The 12,373-nt window shown below is 52.5% G+C and overlaps 1 protein-coding gene across 3 annotated transcripts in view; it reads right to left on the reverse strand.

Annotated features, from left to right (window-relative positions):
* Positions 1 to 4,283, reverse strand: part of Fli1 (Friend leukemia integration 1) — a 121,229-nt gene extending 116,946 nt beyond the window's left edge. Inside the window, exon 1 of one of the 3 annotated variants that reach the window (XM_006510008.3) lies at positions 3,545 to 4,283. Coding sequence is in view for 1 of the 3 variants with exons in the window: in NM_008026.5 (NP_032052.1) it covers positions 2,042 to 2,059 (18 nt within the window). In the remaining 2 variants the exon portion in view is untranslated. Of the gene's footprint in view, positions 1 to 2,041; positions 2,304 to 3,206; positions 3,484 to 3,544 lie in introns of those variants that run through there. The other 2 variants (XM_006510009.3, NM_008026.5) reach the window with 2 other exon arrangements.
* Between the last annotated feature and the right edge of the window lie 8,090 nt (positions 4,284 to 12,373).

Raw genomic sequence — 12,373 nt, forward strand, 5'->3', positions numbered from 1 at the left:
AAAAGCGATTGATCTATAGGTAGCCTTGGAGTTAAGTCTCCCAGGTGAGAAACAAGGTATTCCTTGGGAGGTCTGGGGGGGGGGCTCATGAGCTCCTGTTAGTTATTGACCCTAAAAGAGCCCTGACCCCCATCTTTGGTATGGAGTGGCAGCCTCCTGGTCTAAGGTTGCCCTTGAGGCCTGTCATGCCCATCCCATTGTGCACAGTGTGGGGTTAACACATCCTGGGTACACAGACCACAGCTTCCTCCAGAGCTCAGGGCCTGTGCTTAGAGGTCTGAACACTGCGCAGATATTGCTTCACTTCTTCTCAGAGTGTCCACATTAAGCCTCTGGAGCCACATTACCACCCTTTAGGACCTAGGGGAGTTTGGGGGGGGGGGTTGTGAGTAGATAGTGTTCTGAATGGGGGTGTGAAGATTTTCGAAGGACCATCTGGTTACTGAACCTGAGGGATGTAGGCACTTGCAGGAACATACCAACAGGAAGCAGAGAAGCAGGGCCCAGGGACCTGCACTGTCAGGTCTCCAGAGCACACCCCTTAGGAACACTCTCAAGTCAGGTTTGAAAAACCTGTGGCTAGGTGGTTGTGTTAAAACCCCATTACAATCGGCTATCTCATCTGTCTTTGAGTTCCTTCAGTTGGTGCCTTTTACCTAAGTCAGCATGTTTCAGAGAAGGAGGGAGGGAGAGAGAAGGAGGGAGGGAGGGAGGGAGGGAGGGAGGGAGAGAGAGAGAGAGAGAGAGAGAGAGAGAGAGAGAGAGAGAGAGAGAAGAGACTCTTAGAAAATAAAAACACTCTGACCCCACCCAGAAGATAAAAATCTGTTAAATTCTCTAAAGCCAACAACACCTTCACCTCCTCTTCATCAAGCCATGAGAGGGAAGTGGATTCCTCTGGGTTCTGGAGAATGGCGGCTCTGCCAGTCCCCACCTCACCAGCCTGATAGTTTTTCCAGAGCAATTCCTGCTTGATATGCAGCCTTGAAGCTAACGTCTGCTCTCATTCATTCTCCTAAGTCCTCTTAGGCTAGTCACGTTAGGGGGTGTCCCTCGTCTCTGCTCCTGGCCCTACTTCCCCCTTTCGGAGGGAGCACTCGGCCTTTCTGAAGCGTGACAGGGAACCCAGACTCACAGGTCTGCTGGTCTGCACTTTGCAACCTAGACCCAAGCTGGGCCGGCGCGGGTGGCGGGTGGGGGTGGGGGTGCAATCGGCAAGCCCCAGGCCATAGACTCTGAACCAGCCACCGCAGGGGGACAGCTGTTGAAGGAGTTTAATTCTTACTGAGAGGACAGCTCCTGGATCCCTTGCTCTAAAGCAGGCGCACGCACAGTGTGCGGGATCTGAGGCACTGAGGAGCCGGAGAGCAAGGAGATTCCTAACCCGAGGAACTGCGAGGCGGGCCCGTTAGCTCCAGGCAGCCGGCGTCCGCAACTGCCGGGCAGCAGCAGTGAGAAGGGGGGAAGAGAAACCGGTCTGGCTGACAAGTAAACAGGGTCTTCCATCTGGACCCGCCGGCTCAGCCGGATCCTCAGACACCCTCCCTTGCACCCCTTGCCCTCCCGCAACTACTCCTCCAACTCGCTCGGAGGGTCGGGGGACCCCAGCCAGAGGCGAACGCTGCTCCTGCCCGCGCAGATCTCGGCCTCTGGCGTGAGGAAGCTGGCCGCCAGACTAGTGCCTGGCGCCGGGGCCAGGTCGTCTGGGTGCCGGGTGGGAACCGACCCGGCGATCTCCCGCCCGAGACTCTGCTCCGCGCCCCGGGTCCCCAGGTTTCAGCTGCCGGGTCTCGCAGCCCCTTCGGGCGGCACAGTGGGAGCCTGCGGGATTCCACAGTGGCGCAAGGAGTGAGGGGTAGATCGCCCTGGGCGGGAAGGCTGGCCGGCCTCCTCGGAATGGGGGACTCGCCACCCGGAGGAGACCGCGCGAAGCCGGGGCGCGGAAGGAAGGGAGAGCGGCCACGTCTTCCGGGACCCCGGCGCCCAGCCCTCCCGCCGCCCCGGTCGGCCCTCTCCCCGCGCCCACTGCCCAGCCGCTTACCTTAATAGTCCCGTCCATTTGGCCAAGTCTGCAGCCGAGCCCCCCAATATTCCACACATTGACCCGGTTACAGCCTGACCTCGTAGCCCCTTCAGATTAGCCCGGCGCGGCCTCTTTGGCGCCCTGGGCCCTCTCTGAGTGCCCCCTGCGAGCGCCCTGCCCTCGCTCCCCTGTGCACGTTTGTTGTTGTAGCGGATCGAAAAAGAGACAGTTAACCGGATGAAACTTTTTTTCAGCTAATTTTGGGAAGTGACTTCACTTTGCGATCGGGGAGGAAGTCCTATCTCTCTCTCTCTCTCTCTCTCTCTCTCTCTCTCTCTCTCTCTCTCTCTCTCTCTCATCTCGCCCTCTCCACTCTCTGCTCTCTCTTGTCTTCCCTCCCCCACACCCCCTCGTCCTCTCCTCGCCCTGCTTTTCGCATCACTCGCTATATAAATATACGCGGGATGCCCAGTTACATTCATGCACTGCGCACACAGGATACTTGCTCCTGGGAGATAAGAGCTGGCCAGGAACAATGACGGGGTCCACGCCCAGTATCCGCTCCCTGATTCCTGAAGTCTGCAACTCCCCCATCACCTTCCCCCCAAATCCAAAGCCAAACGCCTCTGGCCTCTTTCCTTTCCCTTGGGCCTTTGGCCGAAGGTGGCCCTCCTGACTCATTCACTTTCCGTTTCTTCCCACAGATACATTCATTAATGCTTTTTCCAGCCGGAGTCAAACTTTTTTGGGGATGGGAGGAAGACGGCGGAAGAGTTTGTTAGAACAGGGGATAACCTGGCGATGCTGACCGCCAGGGGAGATTCGGATGCAGATCAAGGCAAACCTACTATTTTTAAAAAGGAAGGAAGGAAGGAAGGAAGGAAGGAAGGAAGGAAGGAAGGAAGGAAGAAAGAAAGAAAGAAAGAAAGAAAGAAAGAAAGAAAGAAAGAAAGAAAGAAAGAAAGAGAGGAGCCGAAGAGAGTTTTTGCATCTAAGCGCTGGTCTCCGGATAGGCTCAAAGCGAATTCTGGGTCCCGCGGACCTGACCTGTCAAGGGCTCAATACCTCAAGCTTTGTTAGCAGAGAGATGCCCATGCTTTGGCGCGCCTCGACTCCGGGCTCCACAGCCCGCTAAGGAGGTAGACCAGCCACAACCTAGGCTTTTTGAGTTAAATTCTCTCACCTATCAGGACCCGACGGCCCAAGTTCTTCAATACCATCGCAGCCCCCAAGGAACTGACACCAGGGCGAGCTTGCCCTCCACACTACGCAGCAGGACCCAGGAGCGCGGCGAGCCGCGGCTCAGCAGAGACCCCACCTTGGATGAGAACGGGCAGTCTAAGGGTCCAAGCTAGGGACTGTCATTCCCAACCAGCGGCGTGGCCCGCTTTACCGGCTCGGTTCTTTCTGCTATCCCCCGCGCCTCCCCTGCTGGACCCAGGAGCTCTCTTGTTAAGGCTTCTCTGGGGTATCGGCGCTGGCGGCCTGACTCCCATCTCCCAGACTTTGAAAACAGGTTACCTTTTTCCACGCTCTTCAGACCACGCTGTGGACTTTCTCACTATTATTTAAGAGTCCTCCCGGGAAAAGAGGGGAAAAATTCCAGAGCAGATCCGAATAAATTGGAAAGGAAAAAAAAATCAAGAGGGTGTCCACGGCGGCAAGAAGGTGACTTATTAATTCTTTATTTCTTCAGGAGCAATTGCGCTCGCTCGCTCGCCTCCCTCCCTCCCCCCTTCCCCCTCTCCAAATTAGTCTCATCAATTCAGCTCCAATTTGGGGTTCGAATACAGACACGGGTCTGAACGTGACCAGACCTGGAGTGGCGGTGCAGCCTGCCAGCAATTGAGACTCGGTTTACTGTGGGGGGTGGGGTGGGGGCCGGGCCCACTCCCCCTCCTCCTGTCTGCTTCTCAATCCAGGGGTCTGCTCCGGGGCTCCCCTGGGACCGCCACATCTGGTTACCGCTAGCGGGGTCAGTCCCCCCCCTTTGCCTGGGGCCACCAGTTCTGGAGTTCAATTAAAAGAAATCAGGCTTAACCCTTTCCTGCCTGCGGCCGGGCTGCCCGCCCTCTTGCTCTTCCCTTCAGCGTTTCCACATGCTTTCCAGAGAGGAAAGAGGTTAAAGGGAAAGAAGAATGAATTACATCCTTTCAAACCCCAAATTGTTTCCTTTTCAGCCCAGACATTCAAACGACAACGTAGCTTTCAGGAGGGTGCACCCAGGCTATACTGAGCCTCTTTCTGTCCGAAAGGAGTGTTTACGTCTCCCCGCAGAGGGTCTCCTTCCAGGCACTGGACAGTTACAAAGGCCACAAAATAGCCAATCCACATTTAATCACCACGCCCCCCGCCCCGCCCCGCCCTGCCCCAAGGGCCAAGTGGCAGACAATCACCAGGTTTTCCTTTCGGCTTCTGCTGATCTGGCAAACGACAGTCACGTCCATTGCTGAATAACACTCACTGGAATAATTCACTTGGAATATCCCCGAACTTCATTGAGCCCAATTCCTTCTCAACAAGAATTCTTGTTCAACAAGAATCCGGATAAAAATGAAGACTTGAACCCCCACCTCAGCTAGGGAGTATTTTTTTGTTTGTCTCTGCCTGCAAACCGGACACTGAAGCAATTTCACAATTTTGGGGCGTAGGGGCGCTGGCATAGGCTCCCCCGGGCATGACAGGCTTAGGCATCATTGCAATCTATTGACATTTTACCACCGACCCCTCCATCGGAACCTCCTCTCATTCACAGGGTTCTCCACACAGAAGAAGGCACTGTCCCCCAGTTTTGAACAGATCTGGGATAGAATGTCGGGTTCCTCCCATCCCTTGCTGTTGCTCTGGTGGGCGAGTTTGCCCGCTTATGTAACTCTGGGGATGGTGCTCCACTGGATCCTCCTGACTCTCTTTTAAATCCCGAAGGGGGGAAAAGCCCTAACCAAACACAACAGTAAACAAGTCTGCCCTGTTTAATGTGGTTACCACCAGACATCTGGAAAGATGGTTTGATCCTGGCAGCTCACATTGTTTTCATGAGCAGCCAAAGAGAATATTTTGAATGTTTGCATTGAGACAAATTGATAGAGAGCCTGCGGTGAGGCCTGCTGCAAATGAAAACTGTCTTGTGCTGGAGAGGGCAGGTCCCTCCCCTTCTCTCGCTTCTCACTCCCCTTCCCTTTCCTACCCCCCCCCCCTTTTGGCTCTCACTGGCTCTTCCCTTCCCTGTGTACCCGTCCAGCTCAGGAATGGCAGCCCCTGCCCACACAGTGGTGCACACCCTCTTTCCTGGCGCTCTAAGGACTGTGGGCTTCACTCTTTCCCAGACTGGGCAGGGCTGGGGGCTGGAGGTTGGGAGATGGTACCAGTACCTTTGCTGCTGTTCCACCAGCCCATTCTTGATTTTCAAATCAGGGGAAGCTCATAGCTCAAGAAGCCAGGCTAAATATATTTTTTTTAAAGGTACAATCTGGAAAAGAAAATTCCAACAACAAAGCATCCTGACACACGTTTCTAAGTTGTATACACTTAGGTGACTAGTTAAGAAACATTTGAATTTAGCGTTTTCATTAAAGCACTGAGGAGACGACTTGCTTTATATACACTTGACAATTTCAAAGATGCGGAAGTTCTGCTTCCCCAGGGAGGGAAACGGCCGACAAAACGTGTCTTGGCTCGCTCAATGTCAGCCCTTTTGACCGGGTCAAGACTTTCCAGACGCAAGCTTCCCGGGCTCCTTTGGTCCTAGACTGGGACGGGAGTGGGAGGACAGGACAATCGGAGCCCAATCCCTGGGGTGCCTTCGGACCAGATGACATCTGGGTCATTTGAAGTTCCTAAAGATGCCAGGTCTGGCAAAGAGTCTGTGGCAGAGCTTTCCCCCTTGCGTTCTCTTCTCCCACCGATTCAGAGGGTATCTAACTGGCAAAGCAGGAGGGGAAGAGGTGGAGGAGGGGGTGGGGGAAGGGGAAGGGGTTGGCAGGCGAACGCCAAAACTCCAGACTGCACAACTGCAGCTTCAAGTGTCTGGCCTCTCGCTCGAGGCCATAATTAATTTGAGATTTATTTTTATTGGAGAACTCGAGTCTCGTCTGACCTTAGCCAAACAAGGCAGCTTGAGCCGCCCCTGGATGCGCTTGAATGCTGGGGAATATTTCTGCAGGAAGGCTCTGCAGGAGCGCCTGCTTTGAATTTGTTTCTCAGACTTCATCCACTCACAGATTGAAGGAAGATTTAGAGCCTCTGTACGCCCTGCCCGCTCCCCACGCTAGTTCTTGCCTTAGCACCGACCCTGTTCAAAACTCTACGTGGGAGGCCGCAGCGCCTGCAGAGCCGCGCAGGGGGCCAGGCCAGGAGGGTCTCAGAGACCCGAGCCCCAGACAATTGGAAGGCGAACCCCCAGACCACTAGGCGTCGTCGAGAAAACCCCAAGGGAGTCGGAGACTGACCAGAGAGCACAGGATGACAGGAGGTGGAGACCAGCCCGGTGTCGCGACCCTCATCCAGTGGCGGCGCCATAATGGGGACTATGGAGGTCGCGGGTGGGTTCAGCTTCTGGAATCTCAGCCAACCCGACCTCCCAGTAGCCCCATACAATATTCTCTCCAAATACGGACCAGTATCCTTGAAGCGCAGCTTCAGGACCTACATGCCAGAAACTTATGGGCAGTATCACTGTGCAGGTTCAGGACCTAGCAGCCTCCCTTTGAGTGAGTCAAGGGAGAAGGAGGATGTCACCCCCAAAAGCAGCATGGGCAAAATCCTCAGGCTGATAGAGTGGAGGACAGAAAGAAGAGAACCCTATCAGGTTTGTGCAGGTGTATGTGTGTGTATCAGATTTCAAGGAAACGCCCCATTTGATGGAATAGGAATGTAAGTACTGTGCTATTATTGGACCGCATTATTGCACTGGGTCTCTGGTCTTCTCCATCCACCTCCTAACTCAGATTCCGCGTGTGTGAAAGTTTAGGCTGGACCACTGGATTCCTCTGGACTCTTAACCTCTCTGAATTAGTGTCCCTCTCTGCGCAATGGCCACAGACTGGGATGCATCTAAAAGGGCTATGATGGACATGAATGTTAGAACTTCTTTGGCAGTCAGTATACTCTCCTTAGTGTCTGTGTCTTGAACTTGCTCTCTTACAAACACGCACAATGATCAGAACAGGGCCTGGCAAAGGGAGGCAGCTGTCAATAGCTAGGCATCTAGGACTGCATATCAGCATCTTTAACTGTCACCGAGGTTCCTCTGTCTTTTTCTCTAATTCCTTCAATCCCCACCCTGAAAAGGGCTCTCCTGCAGGACCAGGTCTGAGCCCTCAGTCTGTAGTAAGCTGCATCCAGAGACTGGGTGGAGAGGTCTCCTTGTTCCTTAGGGCAGGGCTCTCAGCTCCTGATTCCCGGGGCCAGGTCACCTGGGCTCCCCTTGTTTATCAACAACTCTGAGCTGGTGCAGACAGAGAACAGCAAGGGCTTGGCAGTTTGTGCCCCTCTGGCAAATGGTCGGTGATGGAAGCCTGCAGAATAGACCGAAGATTGTCCTGCCACGCAGAACTTTGACCAACATCAATGAGCTCCTTTGTGCAACAATACAAACTTTGTGGCTGCTGAAAAATCCATTTTCCCCCTTGAAAAGAGCTCCTGTGGCAAGCGGCTCCTGCGGCAGCCCACAGCTCTCCCAGGGCCTCTTTGCCCACCCCAGGCTGGTTTGCTACTCTGTCCTGGACCAGCTTGTTTTCTCCATGACCCTTAACCCTGGGTCAGACCCTGGGTTTCCCCCTTGCCCTTTGGAGAGTTATTATCCCTGAGATTCTGGGACCTGGTGTCTGAGCTGGAAAGAGGCTGCAGCCCAGGATGAAGGCCATTTAGAACATTGCATGTAAGGCTGGAAGAGCCCCTGGGCTTGGCTTCTTTGCAGGGAGAGGTGAAGGGTAGGAGCTATACCTCTGTAAAACTGGAACCCAGAGCCCTGCCTGGCCCAGTCTGATCTCATCGTTTACTGTGGTAGCACCTCTTGGGAGCCATCCATCCATCTCTGCAAGGGCTAATTATTGACACGGTTTTACTCCAGTTCCTCCCCCACCCCTCCCATCCTTGTTTAGTGACTACTCCTCCCAGAGCAATCCTCCTGGACTCCTCCTGAAGAGAACACCATTGCTTCAGACAGCAAGCAGAAGGAGGGAGATGCTTTCCACTGCCAACAAGTTCCTGAGGTGTTAAACAAGTGCTCCCTTCTTAGACCTAAGAAACCTATACCGAAGATGTTTTGGCAGATGGGCCCATGCCCTGCCATCCCTTTTTCTGGAAGCAGGAGGATGCTGGGCCAGGGTGTGTGGGCAGGGCACTTGGGGTGGGTCTTAGGAAGGAGCCCAGTTCTAAAGGAAACACCTTTGCCCTCCACCCGGTTCTTGGCTGTGCAGAGTGAGGCCCAGTTTCTACTCTGGGCAAGGCCATTCAGTGTACATTCCCCACCCCACCCGCCAGGGATTTTTCACTGAACGTGTAACCCAGATGTCCCAGTCTGGGTTTGTTTACATTCTTGGGAACGGTTGTGGAAAGGGGAAAACAACCCCTTAGATGAGCTGTCAAATACAGCAATCTGAGCTTTTGAGGGATGGGCCCTCTAGGTGAGTTTGAAGGCTGAGCAGGTCCATCCAGTAAAAGAAACCATTGGGTCCACTGTACTTGCACATAGTCACACACATGTCCATGTGCACACACCAGTCACATTGAGCATGCAATACACACCCTGTCTCCCCAAAGTGCTGCCCTGATGACAGAAAAGCCAAGACTTCACTCTTTCTTTTCTTTTTTTTTCTTTTTCCTGGATAAAGAAAGACCAGATCAAAGGTCTTCAGGAGAGGTGGGAGTTATGCAGAGATCACTGCCTGTTTAAAGATGCTGTCTACTCTTACCTTGATGTAAGAGGACATGTCAGGGACTGTCTGAAACATCTTGTGCTAAAGAGGAAGCGCCTCAAGGCTCCAGAAGCAACCTAAGTAGGAAAAATATAAGTATCTCAAAAGTGTAGTAAAGGTGAGACAAGCTCCATATAGAGAAGGCAATGGGGGCTGGGCTGGTCCCTTGAGAAGCCTCTAGGGACTCTCTGCCTCTGCCTATAGAATTTCAGGCCAGGAGACCCTGAGGCCTGAACCAGCTTTCTCTTTGTACAAACCAGACATTGCAGGCTTCACAAGGGCTCAAGAGGTTTCACTCCTGGGGTTTTGAAGAGTGCACCCTGGTTAGAGGACAGAAAGGATTGGTAGTCCTTGGGAAGTGGAGAGCTATCCTTTTCAAGCTGACAGTCACCAGAGAACAGATCATAAGAGAGTAACCATAGGCCCTGGGGCAGAGATCTTCTTGGCTCTCCCACCTCCCTACCACTAAGTCAGGCTGGTGGCAGACACTCTTTCCTTCCAGGGTATGGTTACCTCAGGGAGAAAGACTAGGTTCTGACGTTTGTGGAGGCCCCTTTCCGATGATCTAACATCTCCCTCTTTTGAAAGAAAACACATCTGCAGCACAGCCCAGGATGGTGGGCGCCGGGCACTTGTTTTCAGGGGCAGAGAAGGTGGTTTATTAGGTCAGAGTCCATGGGCTGGAGAAGCAACGCCACTCACCACCACCTACGGTGTCAGGTGCCTCTGCCTGTGCAGGTCTGTCCTCTGCTTTAAGACTGGGGGGCTGCCTCCATCTCCCTCCTTTCCTCCCTTCTCCGAAACCACCTTTAACAAGGCAATCCCACAGCTTCTCCAGCAGCCAATGTGTTTCTGATAAAGTACTTTTCTCCCTACTAACAAATTCCAGCTTTTTTGACTCCTGAAGCCACAACACAGGCACTCACTACTTCAGGGACTAGGTACTTGTTCTCTGGCACATGCGTTTCCCTTGCTGATTCAGACCTCTTTCTTCACTCTCCCCATTTTCTCTGAACACCAGTGCAGGGAGGGTAAAAGAAATGAACAGGAGGAAGAGATCCCCAACCAGGGCACCAGGGCAGTCAAGGGAGGGAGGGAGGGAGGGAGGGAGGGAGGGAGGGAGGGAGGGAGGGAGGGAGGGAGGGACTCTCAGAAGGGCAGGAGCCAGTAGATGCCAGAGGACACTCACCTTAAAAGACACCCTTACCAACAAAGCCGAGAGAGCTCTAGGATGTCCTGGCTGTGGATGCAACAGTATTCTATGACCCAGCTCTGTGGAACTTTGACAATGAAGAATTAAACCTGATGGTTCTTCTTTGCTCAAAGCTCAGATGCAGCCTCTGCTCAGGCACACCGGAACCTCTGCTGCAGCCGCCAGAATTTTCACAGCAGCCTTCCTAGCTTGCCGTGGTGGTCCGTGGTCCAGTCAGCTCTGTGCATCCCCCCTACCTCTTCCTCCTTTGGCTTTCCCCTCTGGTAATTTGATTTCCGGTTTCTTATCAATATTTCAACTGCTGTCTGACAGAATTGTTCTAAAAAGACAGCCACCCATCTGTCCCCAGCTGCCTTTCCAGAAACCTCCTGTTGTTACCAGGAAATCTCTAGGAATACTTAGAAACCACACAGCATCACACACAGACACACAGACTAAAGAGCCCAGGCTGAACACTTCTGGGAAAGTTTGAATGTATTGCTATGTAAATAATGGCTCTCCAGACTTGGCCTTCTAGTAGCACACACACTCATGCCCATTCAGGCTCCTGTTTTCCCACTTTCCCCTTATCTGATCCTCTCAGGAATACATTCTCCGGCTACCTTCTCTTTCAGAGCTGGGCAAAATACAGCCACCAGGGAGATATCTCTATGTTGAGTCTTTTCTCAGGAGCTCAGGCATTGAAAAGCACTCACTAACAAGTTGTTTTGGCCTCAACTTCTGTTTTCTTGGGATTTAAAATGTTACTCGTTTCTTCTCTTTCCCCTTGTAGAAGGGCCTTGGACAGGGCTCAGGTTTCAGAGACCTTGGTCTGATCAGATGCCTTCCCCTGCCCCCAACAGGCTATTCCCCAAGGATGCCTGGCAATGTGGTCCAGTTGCCTTTTGTATAATGGGCTGGGCAGATTTCACATTTTTACACTCCCCTTCAAGAGTCTCCAGGGGAAACTGCTCACCTGGCCTGCCTGGATCTCTCTCTTAGGGACCACAGTAGTGAGTCTTAGATTTTTAGTTAGGTATCTGGGCAAAGGCAGGGGCAACAGAAAGTGGAGATGGAGGCATAGTAATTTGTAAAAATAGCAGCAGGCGCACACTTTTGTGCTGTTCCTTCCCTTCCTTCTGGAGTGCCCAGATTCCTGGGTGCTTTGGTTCTGGAATCTTTACAAAGCTAGTTTAGCATCATTCCCCTGAACTCCCTGCTTTCCCTACAGACTCTGGACATTTCTAACCAAAAGGCATGGGACAGAATTCCATATCAGGAGAAAGCATACTTTATCTGCCCAGATCTGCCCGCGTGGGGGGCTCTGCTCAAGACTGGAGGGCGTTATTCATTATTTCCTTCTCAACAATATCCCGATTTTCTCTCCCGTCCCTCCCCCAAAGCGCCACATATTGAAACATTTTGCTCCTTAATAAGAGCAGACCCAAGAGCTAGAAGGTGAAAGGCCAGGCTGGGACTGGTGACTGGAGCAGCCCGGGATCTTTGCCCACAACCACGTTGCCCCTCCCTACACATTCCTGACTGTAGCTTAGGAAAACAAGACCTCAGAGGAAGGGAGGGGGCTAACAGTCCGGAGCCAGGGTCCCTGGAATTCTGCTCTTAGGATTCTTGGGGAGATGTCGTCTTTCCCAAAGGGACAGCATACTATTTCAAACAATGGTCAATAGAAATTACTGTCTACATGTACATCCCGTGTTCTTAAAGATAAGCTTTCTTTAGGAAAGTAGAGAGGTCTGAAGGGCTTCAGGTATTCTAGAGGAAATGAGAGCCAAACAAATTGTTTAGTGCCTTACCATCCCTGGTCGGTCCCCCCCCCCCAACCCCAGCCCTCCGTCTTCCGTCTTCCTATTTATTTATCTATTTCTATATTTTTCAGGATTGATAGTAGGGGTTGGACCAATGGCTGGGCAAGTGCTCTATATCAAAGCCTTCTTTTCACTTTTAATTTTGAGACAGGTTCTCATTAAGTTGTCCAGGCCAGTCTTGAACTTGAGCTCCTCCAATGCAAGCCTCCCAAGATCACAGGTTTGTTACCAGCTCCTGCCTTTTTAAAAGGGAGACTAGTAAGAGGCCACCGACTTACTGTTCAGCAGTCCTCAACCTTCCTCATGCTGTGACCCTTTAATACAGTTCCCTATGATGTTCTGACTCCAACTGTAAAATAATTTCAATTTACTTTATAGCTGCAATTTTGCTACAGTTATGAATTGTAATGTAAAT

Source organism: Mus musculus, chromosome 9 (genome assembly GCF_000001635.26).
Source record: "Mus musculus strain C57BL/6J chromosome 9, GRCm38.p6 C57BL/6J".
NCBI classification, from domain to species: Eukaryota; Metazoa; Chordata; class Mammalia; order Rodentia; family Muridae; genus Mus; species Mus musculus.